General features: G+C 46.0%; 1 protein-coding gene across 12 annotated transcripts in view; it reads right to left on the bottom strand.

Moving 5' to 3' along the window:
• The window catches only part of nrxn3b (neurexin 3b), a 416,132-nt gene that overhangs the window by 24,965 nt on the left and 367,477 nt on the right, over window positions 1-23,690 (bottom strand). For 9 of the 12 annotated variants that reach the window (XM_082961878.1, XM_082961868.1, XM_082961875.1 and 6 more), the window contains 3 exons: window positions 20,082-20,171; window positions 18,276-18,385; window positions 15,403-15,603 (listed from right to left, as the gene is read on the bottom strand). In XM_082961878.1, the coding sequence (XP_082818004.1) occupies window positions 15,403-15,603; window positions 18,276-18,385; window positions 20,082-20,171 (401 nt within the window). The remainder of the gene's footprint in view (window positions 1-15,402; window positions 15,604-18,275; window positions 18,386-20,081; window positions 20,172-23,690) is intronic. The other 3 variants (XM_014145029.3, XM_082961873.1, XM_082961874.1) reach the window with 1 other exon arrangement.

The following is a 23,690-nucleotide window of genomic DNA, read 5'->3' as shown; positions in this document are numbered from 1 at the left end:
GAGTAGGTGAACGCATGTGTAGTTCCCACTGTGAAGCATGGAGGTGGAGGTGTGATGGTGTGGGGGTGCTTTGCTGGTAACACCGTATGTGACTTATTTAGAATTCAAGGCACACTTAACCAGCATGGCTACCACAGCTTTCTGCAGCGATACGCCATCCCATCTGGTTTGCCCTAAGTGGGACTATCATTTGTTATTCAACAGGACATTGACCCAACAACACCTCCAGGCAGTGTAAGAGCTATTTGACCAAGAATGAGAGTGATGGAGTGCTGCATCAAATGACCTGGCCTCCACAATCATCCAGATTGACTGACCTTCATGTCTTATAGTAATGATGGAATGTCGTTTCTCTTTGCTTATTTGAGCTGTTCTTGCCATAATATGGACTTGGTCTTTAACCAAATAGGGCTATCTTCTGTATACCACCCCTACTTTGTCACAACACAACTGATTGACTCAAAAACATTGAGGGAAGAAATTCCACAAATTAAGAGGTTAACTGAGCCGTGTGGCTCAGTTGGTAGAGCCGTGTGGCTCAGTTGGTAGAGCATGGTGTTTGCAACGCCAGAGTTGTGGGTTCGATTCCCACGGGGGACCAGTACGGAGAAAATAATGTATGAAATGTATGCATTCACTACTGTAAGTCGCTCTGGATAAGAGCGTCTGCTAAATGACTAAAATGTAAATGTTAATTGAAAGGCATTCAAGGTGACCTTATTAAGCTGGTTGAGAGAATGCCAAGAGTGTGCAAAGGGTGGCTAATTTTAAGAATCACAAATATTTGTTAAACACTTTTTTGGTTACTACATGATTCCATGTAGAATGTAGAAAATAGTAAAAATAAGGAAAAACCCTGGAATGAGTAGGCGTGTCCAAACCTTTGACTGGCACTGTATATTCCAGGGGTTATAAATACATCCACTTCATATACAAAAATATGTGGACACCCCTTCAAATTGGTGGATTTGTCTATTTCAGCCACACCCGTTGCTGACAGGTGTATAAAATCGAGCACACAGCCATGCAATCTCCATACATTTACATTTACATTCACGTCATTTAGCAGACGCTCTTATACAGAGCGACTTACAAATTGGTGCATTCACCTTAAGATATCCAGTGGAACAAGCACTTTACAATAGTTTTTTTTTTTTGGGGGGGGGGGGGTTAGAAGGATTACTATATCCTATCCCAGGTATTCCTTAAAGAGGTGGGGTTTCAGGTGTCTACGGAAGGTGGTGATTGACTCCGCTGTCCTGGCGTCGTGAGGGAGCTTGTTCCACCATTGGGGTGCCAGAGCAGCGAACAGTTTTGACTGGGCTGAGTGGGAACTGTGCTTCCGCAGAGGTATTGGGGCCAGCAGGCCAGAGGAGGATGAACGCAGTGCCCTTGTTTGGGTGTAGGGCCTGATCAGAGCATAGACCAACATTGACAGTAGAATTACTTTACTGAAGAGCTCAGTGACTTTCAACGTGGCACCGTCATAGGATGCCACCTTTCCAACAAGTCAGTTCATCAAATTTCTCCCAGCAGCAATGTTCCAACATCTAGTGGCAAGCCTTCCCAGAAGAGTGGAGGCTGTTACAGCAGCAAAGTGGGGGACCAACTCCATATTAATGCCCATGATTTTGGAATGAGATGTTGAACTAGCAGATGTCCACATACTTTTGGTCATGTACCGTACGTACAGCACATTTTGTTTTACACCACAGACCCAAGGCATGACCGCCATGACAATGACCAGGAAAGCTCCCGGAAAACTGAAGCCAGGCTCCCACTCTCCCTTCCTCTCCTCTCCTCTCTACCCAGTCTCGTCTTCTTTTCCCTTTCTCCTCTCCTCTCCACTCTTCTCCTCCCCTCTCTCCTCGCCTTTCCTCTTGTCCCTCTCTCCTCTCATCTCCCCCTCTCCTTTCCTTTCCAGTACTCTTACATTGTAGTCATTCAACAGACATTCTTATCCAGAGCGACATACAGATAGTGCATTCATTTTAAGATAGCTAGGTGAGACAACCACATATTACAGTCGTAATAAGTACATTTTTCCACAATAAAGAAGTTATCGGCAAAGTTTGTGCAAAAGTTAGTCTCCTCTCCTTCCCTCTCCTCTTCTCCACTCCACTCCTCTCCTCTCCCCTGGTCTCCTCTCCCCACCCCCCTCCTCTCCTCCACTCTCCTCCTCTTCCCTCTCTCCTCACCCCTGGTCTCCTCTCCCCGCATCGCCCCTCCTCTCCACTCTCCTCCTCTTTCCTCTCCTCTCCTCCACTCCCCTCCTCTTCCCTCTCCTCTCCTCCTCTTCCCTCTCTCCTCTACTCCTGTCTCCTCTCCTCTCCTCCACTCTCCTCCTCTTCCCTCTCTCTTCTACTCCTGTCTCCTCTCTTCTCTCCTCTCCTCTCTCCACTCTCCTCCTCTTCCCTCTCTTCTCTAGTCTCATCTCCTCTCTCCTCCACTCTCCTCCTCTTCCCTCTCTCCTCTACCTCCTGTCTCCTCTCCTCTCTCCTCTCCTCCTCCTCTTCCCTCTCTCTACTCCTGTCTCCTGTCTCCTCTCCTTTCCTCCAGATAGTCATCTCCTTGCCGGAAGCTTTCATTTCGATTGGCTCATGTCTGATCTGTGTTATCATGTCCAATCTTGGCTTTGACAGGACGACAAGGGAGAGGCTTGTATTACAAGAGGAATCGATGTCATTCAGCCATATAACTATCAATAGGCTGACACAACTATTTTCACTCTCCCCCTCGCAGATAGATGAGAGGGGATAAAGACAGGAGGAGAGGAGGGTGGGAGGTAGGGGCATGTATGTGATGGCCCATATACTGTATGCTATGGGCTGCAACGAGAGGTTCAGGAAGTGGATTCTCAATCCTCGTTACCCATGGTGATATCAAATATAAAGCACAAAAACCTACACTAACCATGAGCCTCGCCGTCTGTATCGTCCAATCACAGAGTAGATACAAGTCACGTGATCTGTTAGCGAACACGAGCCATCACGTGTTCACTAACAGATCACGTGACTTGTATCTGGTCTGTGCATGGGTTCGCTAACAGATCACGTGACTTGTATCTGCTCTGTGCATGGGTTCGCTAACAGATCACGTGACTTGTATCTGCTCTGTGCATGGGTTCGCTAACAGATCACGTGACTTGTATCTGCTCTGTGCATGGGTTCGCTAACAGATCACGTGACTTGTATCTGCTCTGTGCATGGGTTCGCTAACAGATCACGTGACTTGTATCTGCTCTGTGCATGGGTTCGCTAACAGATCACGTGACTTGTATCTGCTCTGTGCATGGGTTCGCTAACAGATCACGTGACTTGTATCTGCTCTATGATTGGACGATACAGACCGCAATGCTGTAAAGGATAAGTAGTTAGTTTGCCCCCTAACTCTGGCATGTACACAGTTTTGTTCCCTTGATTTCTTTTTCTAAAGAGTGTATTACTATATGATGCTGCTGGATGAGATCTACAATTACATGATTGCTTTTCGTTAACACAAAATACATTAGTGATTATATAGGGCTGTAATAGAATGCCGGTGCCCCGAACTATAATACCCTTACAGACGAGGTTCGTTTTCTGATGTTGACTTTGTCCCTTAATATAGTAGATGTATTACAGCTAAATGGGTTCTAAAACCAACTCTCAATCTAAAGCCGTGCCCTAAGTGATTTCCGAGATCAAATATTGATATTTCCATTGTGCCGCCCTTGGTGGGCCTTTTCTCACTTCTTTGTCATCATCTCTCTTTTGCTTCTTCTTCTTCTTCGACCTCCTGCAGTCAGCATTATATATCGCAATAAAAAAAAAAGAGAAGTAGAAAATACATTTAATTTGTTCACACTGTCGCCTTCGCATTGCAGTTTCAGTGGAATAGTTTGTGTGGAGTATTTATTTCTCTGGCCTGGCTTCTGTACACAGAGCTGAGTGCTGAGAGCACTCGAGAGCACGGTTGTTGGCTGGCAGTATCTCAGTCTACGTCCCAAATGGCACCCTACAGTATTCCCTACATAGTGCACTACTTTTGACCAAAGCCATATGGGCCCTGGTGCACTATATAGGGAATAGGGTGCCATTCAGGACAAAAGGTACAGTGCAGTCTAATTGCCCGGTGGGCCAGTAGGCAGCCCATATCAAACAGAAGTCGTTTATCTTCCTGTGGAAAAGGAAATGGTCTTTGGACCCGATCCTTAATCACTGGGCCTGCTGCTGCACAGGACAAGGTCATCAGGGAGGGGCTGACAAAACACTCAGAAAACAGGGAGAGAGGAGAGAAAGAGAGGGACAGGGGAGCGAGAGAGCGGGGGGGAGAGAGCACCAGAGAGGGACAGGGGAGCGAGAGAGCGGGGGGGAGAGAGCACCAGAGAGGGACAGGGGAGCGAGAGAGCGGGGGGAGAGAGCACCCGAGAGGGACAGGGGAGAGAGAGGAGAGAGAGACACAGGGGAGAAAGAGAGAGAGCGAGAGAGAACGAGAGAGAGAGATGGGAGAATGAGAGAGCAAGGGGGAGAGAGAGAGAGAGAGAGAGAGAGAGCGAGAGAGAGAGAGAGAGAGAGGTGAGGTGAGACTCATCCCATGCTGTGCAGTGTGATATGTGCTATGCAGCTAAAATTAGCGAGACATACGTTATGTTCTGTACGCTCGCAAGGTTGTTACCGTATAGGGATGTTTCAATTATATGTGTTGTTATCAACAGTGTTGAGAAGTAGGGTCTAGTTACCATGTGTGGTTTCCCATTTAAAGAGTGAAGTGAGAATAATGGAGGGGGGAAGGTAAGGGCCTGAGAGTCCTGGGTGATCAGAGGATGAGAAAAGGACAGGAGGAGAGAAGGAGAAGAGGGAAGGATGAGAAGAGGAGAGGGTAAGGGAATGGGAAGATTTTTAAAAAGGAGGATGAGAGGAATGTAGAAGAGAGGATGAGATGAAAGAATAACAAGAAGGGCAGATAGGAAAGGTGGAGGGGATTATTGGAGGGAGGATGACAGTACTAGGGCAGTAGGGGAAAGGCTCTCTGGGACATGTTCCTAGGGAGAGGAGGAGAGGAGAGAACGGGAAGAGGAGAAGGGGAGGATTGGAGGGAGGATGACAGTACTAGGGCAGTAGGGGAAAGGCTCTCTGGGACATGTTCCTAGGGAGAGGAGGAGAGGAGAGAACGGGAAGAGGAGAAGGGGAGGATTGGAGGGAGGATGACAGTACTAGGGCAGTAGGGGAAAGGCTCTCTGGGACATGTTCCTAGGGAGAGGAGGAGAGGAGAGAACGGGAAGAGGAGAAGGGGAGGATTGGAGGGAGGATGACAGTACTAGGGCAGTAGGGGAAAGGCTCTCTGGGACATGTTCCTAGGGAGAGGAGGAGAGAGGAGAAGGGGAGGATTGGAGGGAGGATGACAGTACTAGGGCAGTAGGGGAAAGGGCTCTCTAGGACCCAGGGAGAAGAAAGGAGGTCTTGGCTGAGTTATTCTAAGCATCTGTCAGCTATCATACTCTGGTCTCTGGTCAGGGATAATGACTCTGGAACAGGCTCACAACACTAGAACAGCTCCAGCTCCCTCAATAATACTGCAAACACAGCAAGAATACTATTTGATTGAATTGAATGGAAGGTTGTTGGGGTTGAATTCAAAAAGAGATACAGTTTGATAAGTCACCTTGTCCTGTCTTGCATTTGAATGCCTCACCAGCTTCTCTCACAAGGAAGATGTTATCACTTTAAGGCTGCGATACACAATTGATGTGCTTCGCTGTGCGTCGTTCGTTACACAGCCCACTAAGCTGAAATCTTTACTTATCACAAATTAAACAACGAGGTCCCTTCTGAGTTCAACCCTTAATGAGCACAACCCCAAATTAAGCATATTCGATTAAGTTTCTATTTAAAAAAGATGAAAGTTGAAAGCATTACAACTAATTGATGAAAAAATTGCATAAAATATACTCCAGAGCCCCCGCTGTACACGATTCCTATTCTCTTTCATGGGCTCATTGGTATTGGCTGCATCCCAAAATAGCACCCTATGTCCTATAGTGCACTACTTTTGAACAGAGCCCTATGTTCCCTGGTCAAAAGTAGTGCAGTGCATAAGGAATAGGGTGCTATTTGGGACGCATGCATTGGCTTGCAACAGGCTGTAGTGTGGTACATAATGCACTGCAACAACTCTCTATGGGCAACAATGGGAATCATCATCCTCCTTTTCCCCATTCGGAATGAACCAGAAAACAGCTGTGCTTAGCCATAACACATTTCATTACCACATCAAAGGCAACGCCACGCTATTTACATAGTGGGTATTTACGCGGTGTTATTCTCACACACACACACACACACACACACACACACACACACACACACACACACACACACACACACACACACACACACACACACACACACACACACACACACACACACACACACACACACACACACTAGTCAGCTGAACTTATAGTAGGCTCTAAGGGCACGGCTGGTGAGAACATACACCGATGTGCAGGAGAGATTCATTATTCACATTAAGGCTTTACATCAACTTGGCTGTGAACAGGGCCGAGTCAAACCCTGATTTACACGTGCATGCATGCACGCTCACACACTCCAGCCCCCACCCCACCCCCGCCGTCAAACCTTGATTTACCTCGACAGAGACCGAGGGTGCTGTGAGGTAGTGGGCTTTCTGATGTCAGGAGGGAAAGAGGGCGCAAAAAGCCAGCATTCCTTCAAAGCTATTTAATTATTATGAAGGAACAGTGCTGCCAAAATGTGCATCATTTATATGTACAGTACACATGAGTCAGCGACAGTGAGTATGTTCAATTTTGCGTGAAACAACTGTTCAACCCATGCAGTCAGCTATACTGAACAAAAATATAAACGCAACATCTAAAGTGTTGGTCCCGTGTTTCATGAGCTGAAATTAAAGATCCCACAACTTTTCCGTACGCACAAAAACCGGATTTCTCTCACATTTTGTGCACACATTTGTTTACATTCCTGTTAGTGAGCATTTCTCTGTTTCCAAGACAATCCATCCACCTGACAGGTGTAGCATATCAAGAAGCTGATTAAACAGCATGATCATTACACAGGTGTACCTTGTGCTGGGGACAATAAAAGGCCATTAAAATGTGCAGTTTTGTCACACAACACAATGCCACAGATGTCTCAAGTTTTGAGGGAGCATGCAATTGGCATGCTGACTGCAGGAATGTCCACCAGAGCTGTTGCCAGAGAATTGTATGTTAATTTATCTACCATAAGCCGCCTGTAACGTTATTTTTGAGAATTTGACAGTATGTCCAACCGGCCTCACAACTGCAGACCACACCAGCCTGGGACCTCCACATCCGGCTTCCTCACCTGCGGGATCGTCTGAGACCCGGACAGCTGATGAAACTGAGGAGTATTTCTGTCTGTAATAAAGCCCTTTTGTGGGAAAAAACGTATTCTGAATGGCTGTGGTTGTGCACCTGCCCAGTCATCTAAAATCCATAGATCAGGGCCTAATTCATTTATTTCAATTGACTGGTTTCCTTATGTAAACTGTAACTCATGAAATCTTTGAAATTGTTGCATGTTGCATTTATATTTTTGTTCAGTATAGTTGTGTTGGCAGCCAGCAGCATGATGTGGGATGACCATCTACCTCCTGCTGAATCTGCTAGTGTCCTATGGTTCAGCTGAGACTAATAGTGTGTGTGTAATTGATGTGGGTGTTGTTGTGTTGTCCCATGGTGTGTAAACGCCCCGTTGTGATGGCTGACAGGACACACACTGAGGATCGGTCTCCTCTGTGAGACACACACACGGTGGATCCGTCTAGCCCAGTGAGACATGGACACATCCATTACACCCACACCCCTGGAGCTGCCTGCTTCCCTGTGTGTGTGTGTGTGTGTGTGTGTGTGTGTGTGTGTGTGTGTGTGTGTGTGTATGTGTGTGTGTGTGTGTGTGTGTGTGCGTGCGTGTGTGTGTGTGTGTGTGTGTGTGTGTGTGCGTGTGTGTGTGTGTGTGTGTGTGTGTGTGTGTGTGTGTGTGTGTGTGTGTGTGTGTGTGTGTGTGTGTGTGTGTGTGTGTGTGTGTGTGTGTGTGTGTGTGTGTGTGCTCCCCCCTGATTCCCCTCACTGAGAGACAAACTGGCACACAGAGACCTGGCTAGTCTAATGGGCCTCCCTCTATATAGCATCCTCTAATCCCAAACACTCACACACTCCACAGATAACCCATAAAAGTTGTATCCACACCAGACAAGACCGCCATCAGTGAGGGAACAACGTGTCTTGGCAGTGCTGGGGTGAGATGTTGTGTTAGCAGGCAAGGGAGATAGAGAGAGGAGAGACACCTCTGTTTCTCTATGTTCCGCGGTGTTCCTTTTCAAGATGTGTGTGTTTGTGTTCTTCGGTGCAGAGTCCGCTGTGTGTGTGTGAGCAGCTTGACTGGACTAATGCATGTGTGTGTGTGTGTGTTCTCTCTAACAGCCCAGGTTGACCCAGTCCTTAAGGAGCCCTACACACCAGGCAGTAAGGGATCAGGCGCCATCCATCTGCCTAACTGTAGTCTGCTAATTGGGACCAGCGAGCTTTCCCCAGCCACGGCATCCATCTCCCACAATCCAGCGGGAGGACGTGGCGAACACATAGGCCAGAATGAACACATGGATATGGTGGTTTGAGCACACACACCACGACTGCAATCTGGACCATGACACAATTACTGGGAAAACAACTGGCTGAAAACTAACGCAATTATGTCATTGAATGTGTGAGAGATCCCTACTCCCCCCTACCACAACTCCCCTGAGAGATCCCTACTCCCCTGAGAGATCCCTACTCCCCTGAGAGATCCCTACTCCCCCTACCACATCTCTCCTGAGAGATCCCTACTCCCCCTACCACAACTCTCCTGAGAGATCCCTACTCCCCCTACCACATCTCTCCTGAGAGATCCCTACTCCCCCTACCACAACTCTCCTGAGAGATCCCTACTCCCCCTTCCACAACTCTCCTGAGAGATCCCTACTCCCCCTACCACAACTCTCCTGAGAGATCCCTACTCCCCCTACCACAACTCTCCTGAGAGATCCCTACTCCCCCTACCACATCTCTCCTGAGAGATCCCTACTCCCCCTTACCACAACTCTCCTGAGAGATCCCTACTCCCCCCTACCACAACTCTCCTGAGAGATCCCTACTCCCCCTACCACATCTCTCCTGAGAGATCCCTACTCCCCCTTACCACAACTCTCCTGAGAGATCCCTACTCCCCCCTACCACATCTCTCCTGAGAGATCCCTACTCCCCCTTACCACAACTCTCCTGAGAGATCCCTACTCCCCCTACCACAACTCTCCTGAGAGATCCCTACTCCCCCTACCACAACTCCCCTGAGAGATCCCTACTCCCCCTACCACAACTCTCCTGAGAGATCCCTACTCCCACTACCACATCTCTCCTGAGAGATCCCTACTCCCCCTACCACAACTCTCCTGAGAGATCCCTACTCCCCCTTACCACAACTCTCCTGAGAGATCCCTACTCCCCCCTACCACAACTCTCCTGAGAGATCCCTACTCCCCCTACCACAACTCCCCTGAGAGATCCCTACTCCCCCCTACCACATCTCTCCTGAGAGATCCCTATTCCCCCTACCACAACTCTCCTGAGAGATCCCTACTCCCCCTACCACAACTCTCCTGAGAGATCCCTACTCCCCCTACCACATCTCTCCTGAGAGATCCCTACTCCCCCTACCACAACTCTCCTGAGAGATCCCTACTCCCCCTACCACAACTCTCCTGCGAGATCCCTACTCCCCCTACCACAACTCTCCTGAGAGATCCCTACTCCCCCTACCACAACTCTCCTGAGAGATCCCTACTCCCCCTACCACATCTCTCCTGAGAGATCCCTACTCCCCCTACCACAACTCTCCTGAGAGATCCCTACTCCCCCTACCACAACTCTCCTGAGAGATCCCTACTCCCCCTACCACATCTCTCCTGAGAGATCCCTACTCCCCCTACCACAACTCCCCTGAGAGATCTCTTAACTACCTTGTTGCCTCCCAGCGGTGCGTAAATCATGTGTAATAGTTATCTGTTGCATTGATGAAAAGTGTCATGAAATAATGTTCTCAGAAAGCCTTATCTAGGTAGTAGAAGTAATAACGTGAGGTAAATGTCTAATCAATTGTAGCAATGTGTTATTAATAGGTAATAATGAACACAAAAGATCAACTGAGTTAATTGAACACTCCATCATAAAGAAATGACCCTCTCTAAATTAAACAATGTAATTCATTTCAGCAGGCAACTCAGAGACAATTATTTTCGCAACCAATTCTTCTCCTCCATTCATTTTCCCCTCGCCAACAATGCAAACCTACCTATTTGACGATGATGGACGAAAGCAATTTCACACCGACGAAAACAACGCAAATTCCTTTCAAACCCACCCCTTTAAGACCCGGCTCTCTCAGGTAAAGTAGATTACAGCCTACAATCCTAATGACCCTCAGACAATGTGTGCCCGCGCGCATGTGTGTGTGTGTGTGTGTGTGTGTGTGTGTGGAGTTAATTGAGAAAGAGACGTTCATCTCCCATGATAGACTACATAGTTGAAATGAGGAGGATTCCCTCGTCGGCTCCCGTTTCCAACCAGAGGCAACACTACTACACCATGTCAACAGTGCCTCACACACTGTTGACATGTCATACCTCCACACACTGAGCAAAACAACAACTACTTTCAATAACACTGTGTGGGACTCATTCACTAGGTATATTCATATCTCTCTCTGTCTTTATATGATTAACACTGGGGTGTAATTCATGCTGAGTGTGAATATATGGCAGTACAATGACTCACCATCCACTAGCCTCCTTTCATCTCATTTTTTCCTCACCTCCCATAAGAAGGGGGGGGGGGGGGGCAAGGAATAAGAGCTAAAATCCTTAGGATTAGTAATCTTGCTCTGAGGCATAGGATCAAATAAAGTGTAAACTGCTAAACAGAGGAAGACACGGAAGTACAGTCATTCCAAATACATCTTCTCTAGGCAGCCGCTCAGTCTATAAAGTATCTTCTCTAGGCAGCCGCTCAGTCTATAAAGTATCTTCTCTAGGCAGCCGCTCAGTCTATACAATATCTTCTCTAGGCAGCCGCTCAATCTATAAAGTATCTTCTCTAGGCAGCTGCTCAGTCTATACAGTATCTTCTCTAGGCAGCCGCTCAGTCTATACAGTATCTTCTCTAGGCAGCCGCTCAGTCTATAAAGTATCTTCTCTAGGCAGCTGCTCAGTCTATACAGTATCTTCTCTAGGCAGCCGCTCAGTCTATACAGTATCTTCTCTAGGCAGCCGCTCAGTCTATACAGTATCTTCTCTAGGCAGCCGCTCAGTCTACACAGTATCTTCTCTAGGCAGCCGCTCAGTCTATACAGTATCTTCTCTAGGCAGCCGCTCAGTCTACACAGTATCTTCTCTAGGCAGCCGCTCAGTCTATACAGTATCTTCTCTAGGTAGCCGCTCAGTCTATACAGTATCTTCTCTAGGCAGCCGCTCAGTCTATACAGTATCTTCTCTCGGCAGCCGCTCAGTCTACACAGTATCTTCTCTAGGCAGCCGCTCAGTCTATACAGTATCTTCTCTCGGCAGCCGCTCAGTCTATACAGTATCTTCTCTAGGCAGCCGCTCAGTCTATACAGTATCTTCTCTAGGCAGCCGCTCAGTCTATACAGTATCTTCTCTCGGCAGCCGCTCAGTCTACACAGTATCTTCTCTAGGCAGCCGCTCAGTCTATACAGTATCTTCTCTCGGCAGCCGCTCAGTCTATACAGTATCTTCTCTCGGCAGCCGCTCAGTCAACACAGTATCTTCTCTAGGCAGCCGCTCAGTCTACACAGTACCTTCTCCAGGTAGAGTGCGATTCCCCCCCTGCTTTCAGAGCTGAGCTGGACGCAAATGTCTCTGTATCTGTGAACACCTTGATTCACAACCATAATGTTGATATGCATGACAGGCACTTGACTACAGTTGAAGCTATTGCTTTGGGTTTACCACCTCTGCTTTGAGGATTTCAGACCTCAAAAGTTGAAGGGGAAAGATAGTAACCATCTAATTGCACAATTTCAGATGGTGATTATCTTTTCCATTCATTTGGGAACTCTCTCTAGTGTTAGCCTCTCCTCTGATTTCTCATCGCTATGGGGCACAGATGGAACTCAATCTCTGGCCCCTGTGGAGCATCAGTATCATCCTCCCTCTGTGCCAGACATACTGTACTCCCTCTGGGACAGACAGATCACAGATCACTGGATATTTTCCCCCTCCATCCCTCCTCTCTACCTGACCACCCTGTCCCAGCCCGGGCCTCCAGGCCTCCCTGAGATCCAGTCCGCCTGTCTCCCACAGTGACTATCATTAATTAAGCGTGTGATTGACTCTCTATCTTCTACCCCCACTTCTCTCTCTCTCTCACTCGCTCTCTTTCTCTATGTATCTGTTTCTCTCTGTTTCTCTCTGTTTCTCTCTGTTTCTATCTGTTTCTCTCTGTCTCTGTTTCTATCTGTTTCTATCTGTTTCTCTCTGTCTCTGTTTCTATCTGTTTCTATCTGTTTCTATCTGTTTCTCTCTGTTTCTATCTGTTTCTCTCTGTCTCCCTCCCCTGCAGTTAGCTCCAATTCAGTCTCTCCATTTCTCCTTTTCTTACTCTCTCTCACTCTTTCTGTCTCTCTCTCTCTCTCTTTCTCAATCTCACACACAAACTCACAGCCAGGTGCCTAGCAAGACTCTGCAGCATCATTTAGTCTACCCCCTCAACTCCACACCTCTTCTCAACCTCCACCTGCCCTCTTCCGGTCCTCCTCACCCTGTCTTCCTAAGGTCTGGGATATCTGCCAACTTATACAGGTTCTCTCCTCACCTCTCCTCGTGCCACATAGTTGACAGTCAACCCGGGAGCTGTAAACCACAGCCTGAGGAAAATGAATTCACAACGGTGTGACACAATGCTCTGAATCAAAATGGCTACAGCCCTGGGACTTGAGGAAGAGTTCACATAAAACAGTCAGGAGAGGAGCAAGAATAACATGTATCTAGAGCTTGCAAATGGAGATGGGCCTGGCCCAGGGGTGCAACTTTCACTGGGGACGGTGGGGCCACATTGTGAAATTGCATTTTTGCCCCCCCAGTTTTAGCATTGCAGACGCCTCCGAGCGGTCGGGTAGGCTGTTTGGAGTGTTTATCCGACTGATTACTATACAAAAAAATGTATGTCTTCTAAAACCAAAGTTGCGCCCCTGGTCTGGCCAATACACATTTGTTAAAAACAACTTGATTTGCAAAGCTGGTATGCTTATGCATATTTGTTTATGTGTATGCTTGGTATCAGTCACCAAAATATGCCATTATTCTACATTGAGAAGAGGTGGTCTCATAAGGAAATCATTCATAAGGAAGGAAAGAAAGGAAGTCCTTTATTGTCTGTCATCGTGTAATTGATAGTCTGTGGCATAAAACACTATTTTTCTCCCTAACAATACGGCCTATCTTTCATGGTGACCTTGTTGATGCAGCAGGCTGGAGAGACAGACAGGCAGGGGATAGAGAGAAACGGTTTTGAAATGGATCTGAATCAGCAGGACGGCACCGGCATAATGCCCTATTGATGCCCATAATGTGTGTGTGTGTGTGTGTGTGGGCATGTGTGCCCGCCATTCAGACAGATGGAATACAAGGCAGCATGAGGAAGTTCTGCTAGGCTCCTGACATTCATGCCAGACATAATGAAGCTTGACATTGGAGATCATTGATGCTGATGACAGTCCTTTTATAGTGACGCCAAAGCATTCAGTACCTAAGTACAACTGGAAAATGCTGAAGTGGTATTACAGTGTCTGCGTCCCAAATGGCACCTTATTCCCTGTATAGTGCACTACTTTTGACCAGAGCCCATGGAGAGAAGGGTGCCATTTGGCACACAGGCAGAGCATTTCTTGTCTCTTTCCCCTGTGCTGCCCTGAGTTGATGAAGTCCTACAACAGGCAGCGATGACATGAGAGGTCATCATTATTGAGGCGCTGGACAATCTGTTTAAAGGTGCGAGGCAGATAAAAGCTCTTGTGTCTGTCGCTTGGCCCTGTGCTCCAGGGCTCCGGGGAGAGTTATGGCTTTAATATGAACACCGCCAGTTCAATTTGTCCTCCGGGCGTCAACGCGACGCTCACCGTGATTACTTTCTTGGCAAGCCGGAGACATTCATTGGCTTAGAGTCAGGATGCGTTTCACAAAGCCCTCTGTTATATGGCGTGGTGGGGCGGGGGCAGGGTAGGGAATAAAGGAGGAGAGAGGCATCCATGATGTGTCCTGGATGGCACTATATTCCTAAATAGTGCACTAGTTTTCACCAGAGTCCTATAGGCCCTAGTTAAAAGTGGTGCACTACAAAGGGAATAGGGTGCCACACACTCTCGGGGAGACCTAAATGGGACCCTATCTCCATCCCCAGAGCTGGGGCTAACATGATAGGATAGGCATAGAAGTAGAATCTCTAGAACGGGTAAATCCCCACAGGACGTTGAACTAAATGGGAATAACTGTTCTAGGGATTCTATTTCTATGAGGTAAGGCTGGAAGACCGGCCAAGTTAAACTGGAAGACCGGCCAAGTTAAGCCCGAGAGGGGGACCTCACGATATGAGCCCGAGAGGGGGACCTCACGATATGAGCCCGAGAGGGGGACCTCACGATATGAGCCCGAGAGGGGGACCTCACGATATGAGCCCGAGAGGGGGACCTCACGATATGAGCCCGAGAGGGGGACCTCACGATATGAGCCCGTAAGGTCCCCCTCTCAGGCTCACAATACTGGTCCCGTGTGGCTCAGTAGGTAGAGCATGGTGTTTGCAACACCAGGGTTGTGGGTTCGATTCCCACGGGGGACCAGTACGAAAAGAAATGTATGAAATGTATGCATTCACTACTGTAAGTCGCTCTGGATAAGAGTGTCTGCTAAATGACTAAAATGTACTGAGGTGCCGATATGCATTGCGATTCTCACGATGCAATACGTATTGAGATTCGATACTGTGATTTGATATTCCAAACATATTGCTCAGTATATGTCTGCTGCAGGGAGACAAGAGAGAGCATGAGAAAATTAGTTTTGATTATTCAGGGAAATAAAAATGATGAAATCATGCTGGCTCGCTATTTAAAAAGAAGATGGAGAACAAGCGAAAGGATGAACAATAGATTGTTTTAGTATGTCCAACAGGTAATACGCTCATCTCATCTCTCTTACACACACATCTCTCCATTCCCTTCCTCCAGGATAATTCCTCTTCCCACCAAACACCCCCCCGTCTCTCACACCCCTTATCCTTTCCATCTCTTTATTCCCCCAATCCCCTACCTGAATGGTGGGTGGAGAGCGCTGTTTCCTTGTGGTGGTCGTAGACAGAGTGGTGGTGGTCTCTATGAAGGTGGTGGACATCTCAGGTGGCACGGAGGTGGTGGTGCGGGCAGCGCCCCTACTGGTGGGTACATCCCCCACCAATCGCACGCTCCCGTTCACCTTGATGTTGGCGTGGCCTTCGGCAGCCATGTTGAGGACCTTGCGATAGGAATGGATAAACTTTTATTGTCTCAAAGTGGACAACTGTCTTAAACACACTATACATTACCCAGTCGAAACATATACACACATATATATATATATATATATAAATCAGTGGAGGCTGGTGGGAGGCGCTATAGGAGGATGGGCTCATTGTAATGGCTTAAATGGATATATATATAAATCAGTGGAGGCTGGTGGGAGGAGCTATAGGAGGATGGGCTCATTGTAATGGCTTAAATGGAACAAAGTCAAACATGTGGTTTCTATATGTTAAATGGAACAGTATTAATTTCATTCCAGCCATTACAATGAGCCCATCCTCCTTTAGCTCCTCCCACCAGCCTCCACTGATAAAAATAGGCCTAAATTGTACATTACCCATGTGGGTCTTTCTATAAATAAAATGGGGCCAATGTGTGACATTGGGATCAGCATTTCAAAATGGTTTGAAACAAAACAAATAAAAGATTTTTATGCAGTTCCACATGTGTATTTAGAGAAATATATGCAAATTAGCTCATAACTCCACTTACAACAACATAGGCCTAGGACTATACATCCTTTAAGCAGGGTTTATTTACACATTAGCAAGTCAAATTCAAGCCCTTTCAGGGACTTATTCAAGCATTTCATTAAAATATCCAAGGACCTCAATGTTTTACAACTGTGCAGCAGGTAGCCTGGCGGTTAAGGGCCTTGGGCCACTAACCAAAAGGTCGTTGGTTCAAATCCCAGAGCCGACTAGGTGAAAAATCTGTCGATGTGCACTTAACCCTAATTGCGCCTGTAAGTCACTCTGGATAAGAGCTCTGCTTAAATGACTAAAATTGAATAATTTAGATGTATGTACATATAGCCCTTAATATTGAACCTCTCCCCATTACCACTTTAAGAATAATGCATTTTTTAGGCCTTGCCAAAGGATTGATTTCAAATTATTATTGTATTCTAAAACACTATGTGAGAGTAATGTGGACTTGCCTGAATAAATAAATTGGATGCATGCATGACGATTTTTCTGTAGCCTGTGGCCAACATAGGCACATGTAATAAATCCATGAATAGCAGTAGCCTGAATCTCACCATCTCTGTTTTTATAATATAATATATATATTATCTTTTGAAAAATATCCTTATCTAGTATTAGCAGACAGATATAGACATCTGTAGCACCAGCAAAAGTTTTTCTTTCAGCATCTCCACTTGTATAGTTAAGGACACCCCTCATAGCCTGGTTCCTCTCTAGGTTTCTTCCTAGGTTTTGGCCTTTCTAGGGAGTTTTTCCTAGCCACCGTGCTTCTACACCTGCATTGCTTGCTGTTTGGGGTTTTAGGCTGGGTTTCTGTACAGCACTTTGAGATGTCAGCTGATGTAAGAAGGGCTATATAAATACATGTGATTTGATTTGATTTGCAGGATTCAATAGTTGGAATTGTAACCGTTGTTGCCCTGTCCCTTTTTCTGTGATTGTCATTCTAATGGAATCCAGAAAGAACAAAACCCTGTCCTCAAACATTTACATCACAAGGTGCAAAGTTATGAGCAAAGACACAAAACATCCACACCAAATTCAATATTTTGCTTGATCAAATAACATGGAAAACAACCACTTTCTGTGCAGTATTAATTGTACATTACTGTATTGTACATAGGCTGGTCATCTAGGTTCGTACCTGTTGACTTTCCATCACCATGTAGAAAAACAATGACCAATACAGTCATTGAGTACATCGAGACATCAAGTGGTTTGTGATGATGTGGCTTAGTTGGTAGAGCATGGCGCTTGCAATGCTAGGATTGTGGGTTTGATTCCCACGAGGGACAAGCATGAAAATGAAAACATGAACTCATTACCCTGATGTTTTCTTTATTAAATCTAACAAGACCCTGCTGTAAATCAAGCAGACAACAACAGATTGTCAACATCAATTCGCCAGGAACTTTAGAACTAACTTGGATCCAGGCACAACCATCTTCACCAGCTTAATGAATGAGACATACAACATCTCTGGACATTCCTCGCACTCGGGTTGTTGTAGGATGGAATGTGCCATCACAACAGCTGTTCCTCACTTGACTGTCATTCCGAAAATTCCTTCCTGGATCAGATGATGATGTGTGAAATGATCACGGCGTAGCCTATTCAAACAGCTCAACACTAAATGTGCATCCAACAAGTATTACAGGCTACACAATTATTGAATAACCGCGTTAATAACGTTTTATGTCACGCGATGTTGGACAAATCCATCAAGACACCAACCATGAGAAAGGGTTATAGGTTTTAAATCAACTTAGGAATTTCATGGAATATAGATACAGTATGTCACCACTTTATATCTTAATGTAATGACATGAAACAAATTGTCAGAATATTATCAATGACATATCAACAGCTGTAACAAGTTGTCCAGCACAGGAAATCTTCACCGGTACACTAGTTTATAGAAAGACCCATGTTTGTCATACACATCGTACACATCTCATACAACCACATACACATATTTCATTGCACACTACCCTTACACAATTTTTCCAGTAAACTTCCCAATAATCCCTGGTTTTCCAGAAATCCTGGTTTGAATTTCGGGAAAGTTAACAGAAATATGGGAAAGTTCCCGGAAATTTGCAACACTACATGGGAACAAAATAGTTTTTTTATATACCTTGAGGCCGTTGTAGTAGAGACCAGACAGCTGTCCCTGGTAGGGACGTTTACGGTCATTACCGCCTATAGAGATGGTAGCCTGGGTGTTGAAGATGGTGAGCTGCCGGCCTGAGAGGAGAGGAGAGGGGGACAGCAGGGAGGACACCATTACAATGCACTTTAATGGGTTGAAATTGATCCATTTAAGTAGTCTGCACTCATAATATCCATAAATTGGTTGTACTCAAATCGTTTAAGTACTCTGCACTTATAATATACTCTAACGATCATTTGGGGAGAAGCACTAGGAGTCAGCGTAAGTTAAGGTGTGATGTTGCACTGTATCTAGACTGTTGTACATCCAATGTGTCAATGTTTTAGTTGCTTTTGTATGTAAATAAACCATGGAAAATAAGGTTTGTTAAGTGTGTTTGGAAAAGGTCTCTGTCTTATGAACAAAAAAGAGCAGAGCTCACCACATTTGCAATGCCCTGAACAATGCAATGTAATCATGCAGTTGAATTATTTTGAACTTACCTTCGTATTGTAATATAATACAATCAAATGTAACTAATAGACTCTCGTACATGTCATGACATCCACGGTAAACTTCATTAAACGGGAGTTAAACATCGCAGTCAGAACACATTGCTAATGCATCATTTCTGAAATGAAATATATAAATAACACTTGCCGAATGCAGGGGAGTCTTAATTGGAAAACACATTTCTACAACACACACACACACACACACACACACACACACACACACACACACACACACACACACACACACACACACACACACACACACACACACACACACACACACACACACACACACACACACACACACACACACACACACACACACACACACACACACACACACACACACATCACTGCAGGGTTATTGCGTTTGTCACATTCACAATTCCAGTTAAAATAGATTGGGCATGAAATGACATGGAAAAGGAATATCATATCATCGTAACATCAAAATAAATATCATGTTGATTCATGCATGTAGTTAACACTATGGGAATTCAGAAACGTTGGGGTTTTAGATGTTGTTAAAGGGACTTTATAATCATCTTAACAGGTTTAGGCAATGACCTTTAAACGTAGTTTATAATGATATTACGTCAAGCAGGAAACTTAGTATAGCAGAAAGCATCAGGAGCATCGTTCTCCTATACACCCCTCCATTGTAATAAACGGTAGCGTGGTAGCGACTAGACAATGAAGAGTAAAACACTGTTTGGAATGAAAGCAGACTATTTCATTCCAGAATGACTATTTCATTGCAGTCTATTTCAGTGCAGTATGCACAGTGATAGCTCTACACAGCACCAAGATGAGTCTAAAACAATAGGCACCAAATAAATAAGAGTACAAAATATGCCCTCTGTTTCATTCGTCCTCAAATATGGCATGAGCTTTGAGCAAGACGCTCAATTCATAGTCTAAAGTTTTTTTTGTTGTTGAAGCAAAGTACATGTTGTTTAACACCTATTGGCTGTACTATTGAGACTTATTTCTCAGATGTGTTCATGTATTGTTTATGGATTACACCAGTCCCTTTAACTGTTCAGCATCAATGATTCAAACTGATTTTAAACAAGAATGACAAAAGGGAATGGCACTAAAAAAATCGACGTAAAAACTAACAAAATAAAATTGACAGTAAGTTTAGTTTAATTATGGTTTAAAGGGTTTAAAAAGCAATTTTCATTCTAGAAGGTTTGAGGGGAAACAAGCCAATGACATGACAAGAAAAGAAAAACATTCTAGAACAATCTAGAAGATCTGGTAAAAGGTTTACCTTTCTCCTGTAGCCAATCTTCTACCGGCCTCTTATAATTGAATGGGATTTTCTTATTAGCCATTTGATAGCGCTCAACATCGCTTGGTCCTTTAAAGTTTGAAAGTTTAGAGAACAGCTTAAAACAGTCGGCAGAGGCAACTGTCAAACAGTCATCATTCACATTTAGACACCGATTTAGAAAAGTTATTTAGCCTTGTTTATAAAGCAAAGTTAGTTTCAACATAAATGTTTAGTTGTAAGTTTAATTTAAAAAACTTGGTAAGACATTTTTTTTGTGTGCAAATGGTCAACTTTACTTGAGTAAAGCACGGTTTCCAACATTGTCTAACAAATAAACACAAAAATTCAGTAAAACCATGTCCATGAGACCAGAACACACAAAGAACCTGGAAAGATGTGTGCATTCATGTGTGTTAAACAATACAAAACATTTCAATCTCCATAAAACCTGCATTCATAAAAAAGGATCAAAACGTTACATAGGTTTCCCGTCTCAACAGCCCTACTCTGGGAGAGATACATCATTTCCACTGGACAACACCTGTTCTACGTTCCAAATGTTCTCTTATAGTGTACTACTTGTGACCCGGCCCCTAGGGGGAATAAATCAAAGGAATATGGTGTCATTTTAAACAGAACCCTGCTCTTACATTTCAAGGGCCAAGGAACAAGTCAGTTAAGCAACAGTATGGAGGGGATGAGGTACTGAAGGACTGTAATAAAAGAGAGCCGCAAAGGCCTGCTGGGAGACAAGCAGTCTGATGACCGAGATTTGTGGAGGACACGACATACAGATGAGGTTATTAGCAGGTGGTGTGTGCGTGCGCGTGATATTAACAGCATAGTGTGCGTGTGTGTGTGTGTGTGTGTGTGTGAGTGGCACGTGTCTGCGTTATTACCAGGGTAGTGTGTGAGAATGTGTGCGTGTGTTATTAAGTGCGCAGTGTGAGGTTTCGCTGTTAGTTCTACCCTAGCTGCAGCCAGTTCCCCTCTGAGACTAAGGAGAGTGTGTTCCAGCAGAAGGAATAACTATTTTATGATGAATATATGCAGTAGGGCTTTCTATATTAAGTACAATCTCCCTCTCTCTCTGTCTCTGTCTCTCCCTCTTGGTTTCTTTCTCCATCTCTCTTTATCCCATCTTTGTACTGTGTTCAATGTAAATATCTATGAGCTATATATCTAATGTATGTGTCTATAAGTCTGTGTGTAAAGTACACTATGATCTGCTAACATATAGATTATACAATGGCCAATACCATTCCTTTGTGTGCATTGGGATAACATTATGATGCTGGATTCCTTCACCCACACAGAGGTAACCATCCATTTTTACTATCACTTTGGGGAGTTCAAATTTGATGGCAATGTTTTCAAACAGCGAGCAGTACTAGCGACGTCTGTGAAGTGCGTACTGAATAATGGAGAATGTGAAATGATGTCACTCCCTCGATGAGGATGTTTTGGAGAAACAAAGACACTTTGACAGTGTACAGAGGAATAAAGAATATATTTGACTGCAGTGTTTTGGAGAAGAAAATTGGAAGTGCGATACTTCAAAAGCGTGAACATAGTGAATGTACTTCAAACATCTCTTTTAATAATGCGTCGCGGCACGCTCGCCGAGTCAAACGTTCTCAGAGGACAAATCTCGGATATGATAACGTCACAACATGTTTCAGTTCTGCAGGGGGACCTCTTTTTACTCCGCTCCATCACATATCCACCCCAAACTATGTGACGTCGGTGGGGAGAACACAGAACACACTGACTTGGCTGACGGCTGTTTGGAGTCTCTCTCTCTGCCTTTCTTCCTCTCTTTCTTCTACTTTTATTTCTTATTTTCAGACCAAAGAGAGAAAAAAAAATGACTTGGCTTCAAAGCATTCAGGTTAGTGAGTGTTGATAGGGAGAGGAGGGGGTGGAGAGGAGGAGGAGGAGGTCTAAAGTAGAGGAGGAGGGGGTGGAGAGGTGGAGGGGGAGAGGAGGAGAGGGGAGGAGGAGAGGAGGAGAGGGGAGGAGGTCTAAAGCAGAGGAGGAGGGGGTGGAGAGGAGGAGGGGGTGGAGAGGAGGAGAGGGTGGAGAGGAGGAGAGGGAGGAGGTCTAAAGTAGAGGAGGAGGGGGTGGAGAGGAGGGGGGGGGTGGAGAGGAGGAGAAGGAGGAGAGGAGGAGAGGGAGGAGGTATAAAGTAGAGGAGGAGGGGGTGGAGAGGAGGAGAGGGGAGGAGGTCTAAAGTAGAGGAGGAGGGGGTGGAGAGGAGGAGGGGGAGAGGAGGAGAGGGGAGGAGGAGAGGAGGAGAGGGGAGGAGGTCTAAAGCAGAGGAGGAGGGGGTGGAGAGGAGGAGGGGGTGGAGAGGAGGAGAGGGTGGAGAGGAGGAGAGGGAGGAGGTCTAAAGTAGAGGAGGAGGGGGTGGAGAGGAGGACGGGGAGAGGAGGAGAGGGGAGGAGGAGAGGAGAGGAGGAGAGGGGAGGAGGTCTAAAGCAGAGGAGGAGGGGGTGGAGAGGAAGAGGGGGTGGAGAGGAGGAGGGGGTGGAGAGGAGGAGGAGGAGGTCTAAAGTAGAGGAGGAGGGGGTGGAGAGGAGGACGGGGAGAGGAGGAGAGGGGAGGAGGAGAGGAGGAGAGGGGAGGAGGTCTAAAGCAGAGGAGGAGGGGGTGGAGAGGAAGAGGGGGTGGAGAGGAGGAGAGGGTGGAGAGGAGGAGAGGGGAGGAGATCTAAAGTAGAGGAGGAGGGGGAGGAGGAGAGGAGGAGGGGGTGGAGAGGAAGAGGGGAGAGGAGGAGAGGGGAGGAGGTCTAAAGTTGAGGAGGAGGGGGGAGGAGGAGAGGAGGAGGGGGTGGAGAGGGGAGGAGGAGAGGAGGAGGAGGTCTAAAGTAGAGGAGGAGGAGGAGAGGAGGGAAGGAGAGGAGGAGGGGAGGAGAGGAGGGGGGAGAAGAGGAGGGGGAGGATGGAAGGAGGATATGAGGGGAAGTTAAGTAAAGACTGCAGGGATGCTGTGTAGCGAGCTTTATCTGGAGTTAATAAGCACCTAGCAAGGTTCTTAGTGCCTTTGATCCAGACAGGGTGTGGAGACTGAGTCTGAAAGGCAGCAGCCAGAGACAGGCACACTGTCAACTGTTTGAGGAGTAAGAGAATGTCCCCCGGGTCCAAACTGAAGGTAGCACCCACAATAACGACTATACCACCTCTCTCTGTCTCTCACCACTCTCTCACCCTCTATCCCCTCTCTCACTCTCTCCCGTCTTCTCTCTCTTCGTCCCTGTCTCTCTCTCCTCCCTCTGTGTGGGCGTGTTTATTTCTGTTTGCTGAGAGGCTCTCACACGGATTACTGTGTTGTGAATCTGGCTGCAACTAATATGAAAGTAGAAACACCTTTTATGACGAAGGTAGTTCTTAGCGTGGGTATATCTTTAAAATTGTTAAAGGTGATTCAACTGGTGACCTCTCAATCGAGAACGAGACAACTTCGTTTTTCTAACTTTATGGCTTTTCTTAGGCGCAGAGTAACAGTCAATCGTTAAAGGTGATTCTAGCAGTGACCTTGCATGAATAGAGAATGATACATTACAATGTTTCCAACCCAAGTTTAACTTTTCTTTTGACCGGGGCC

Source organism: Salmo salar, chromosome 15 (genome assembly GCF_965601325.2).
Source record: "Salmo salar chromosome 15, fSalSal1, whole genome shotgun sequence".
NCBI lineage: Eukaryota > Metazoa > Chordata > Actinopteri > Salmoniformes > Salmonidae > Salmo > Salmo salar.
Note: the sequence above shows the minus strand (reverse complement) of the source record. Positions and strands in the feature narration are given on the sequence as shown.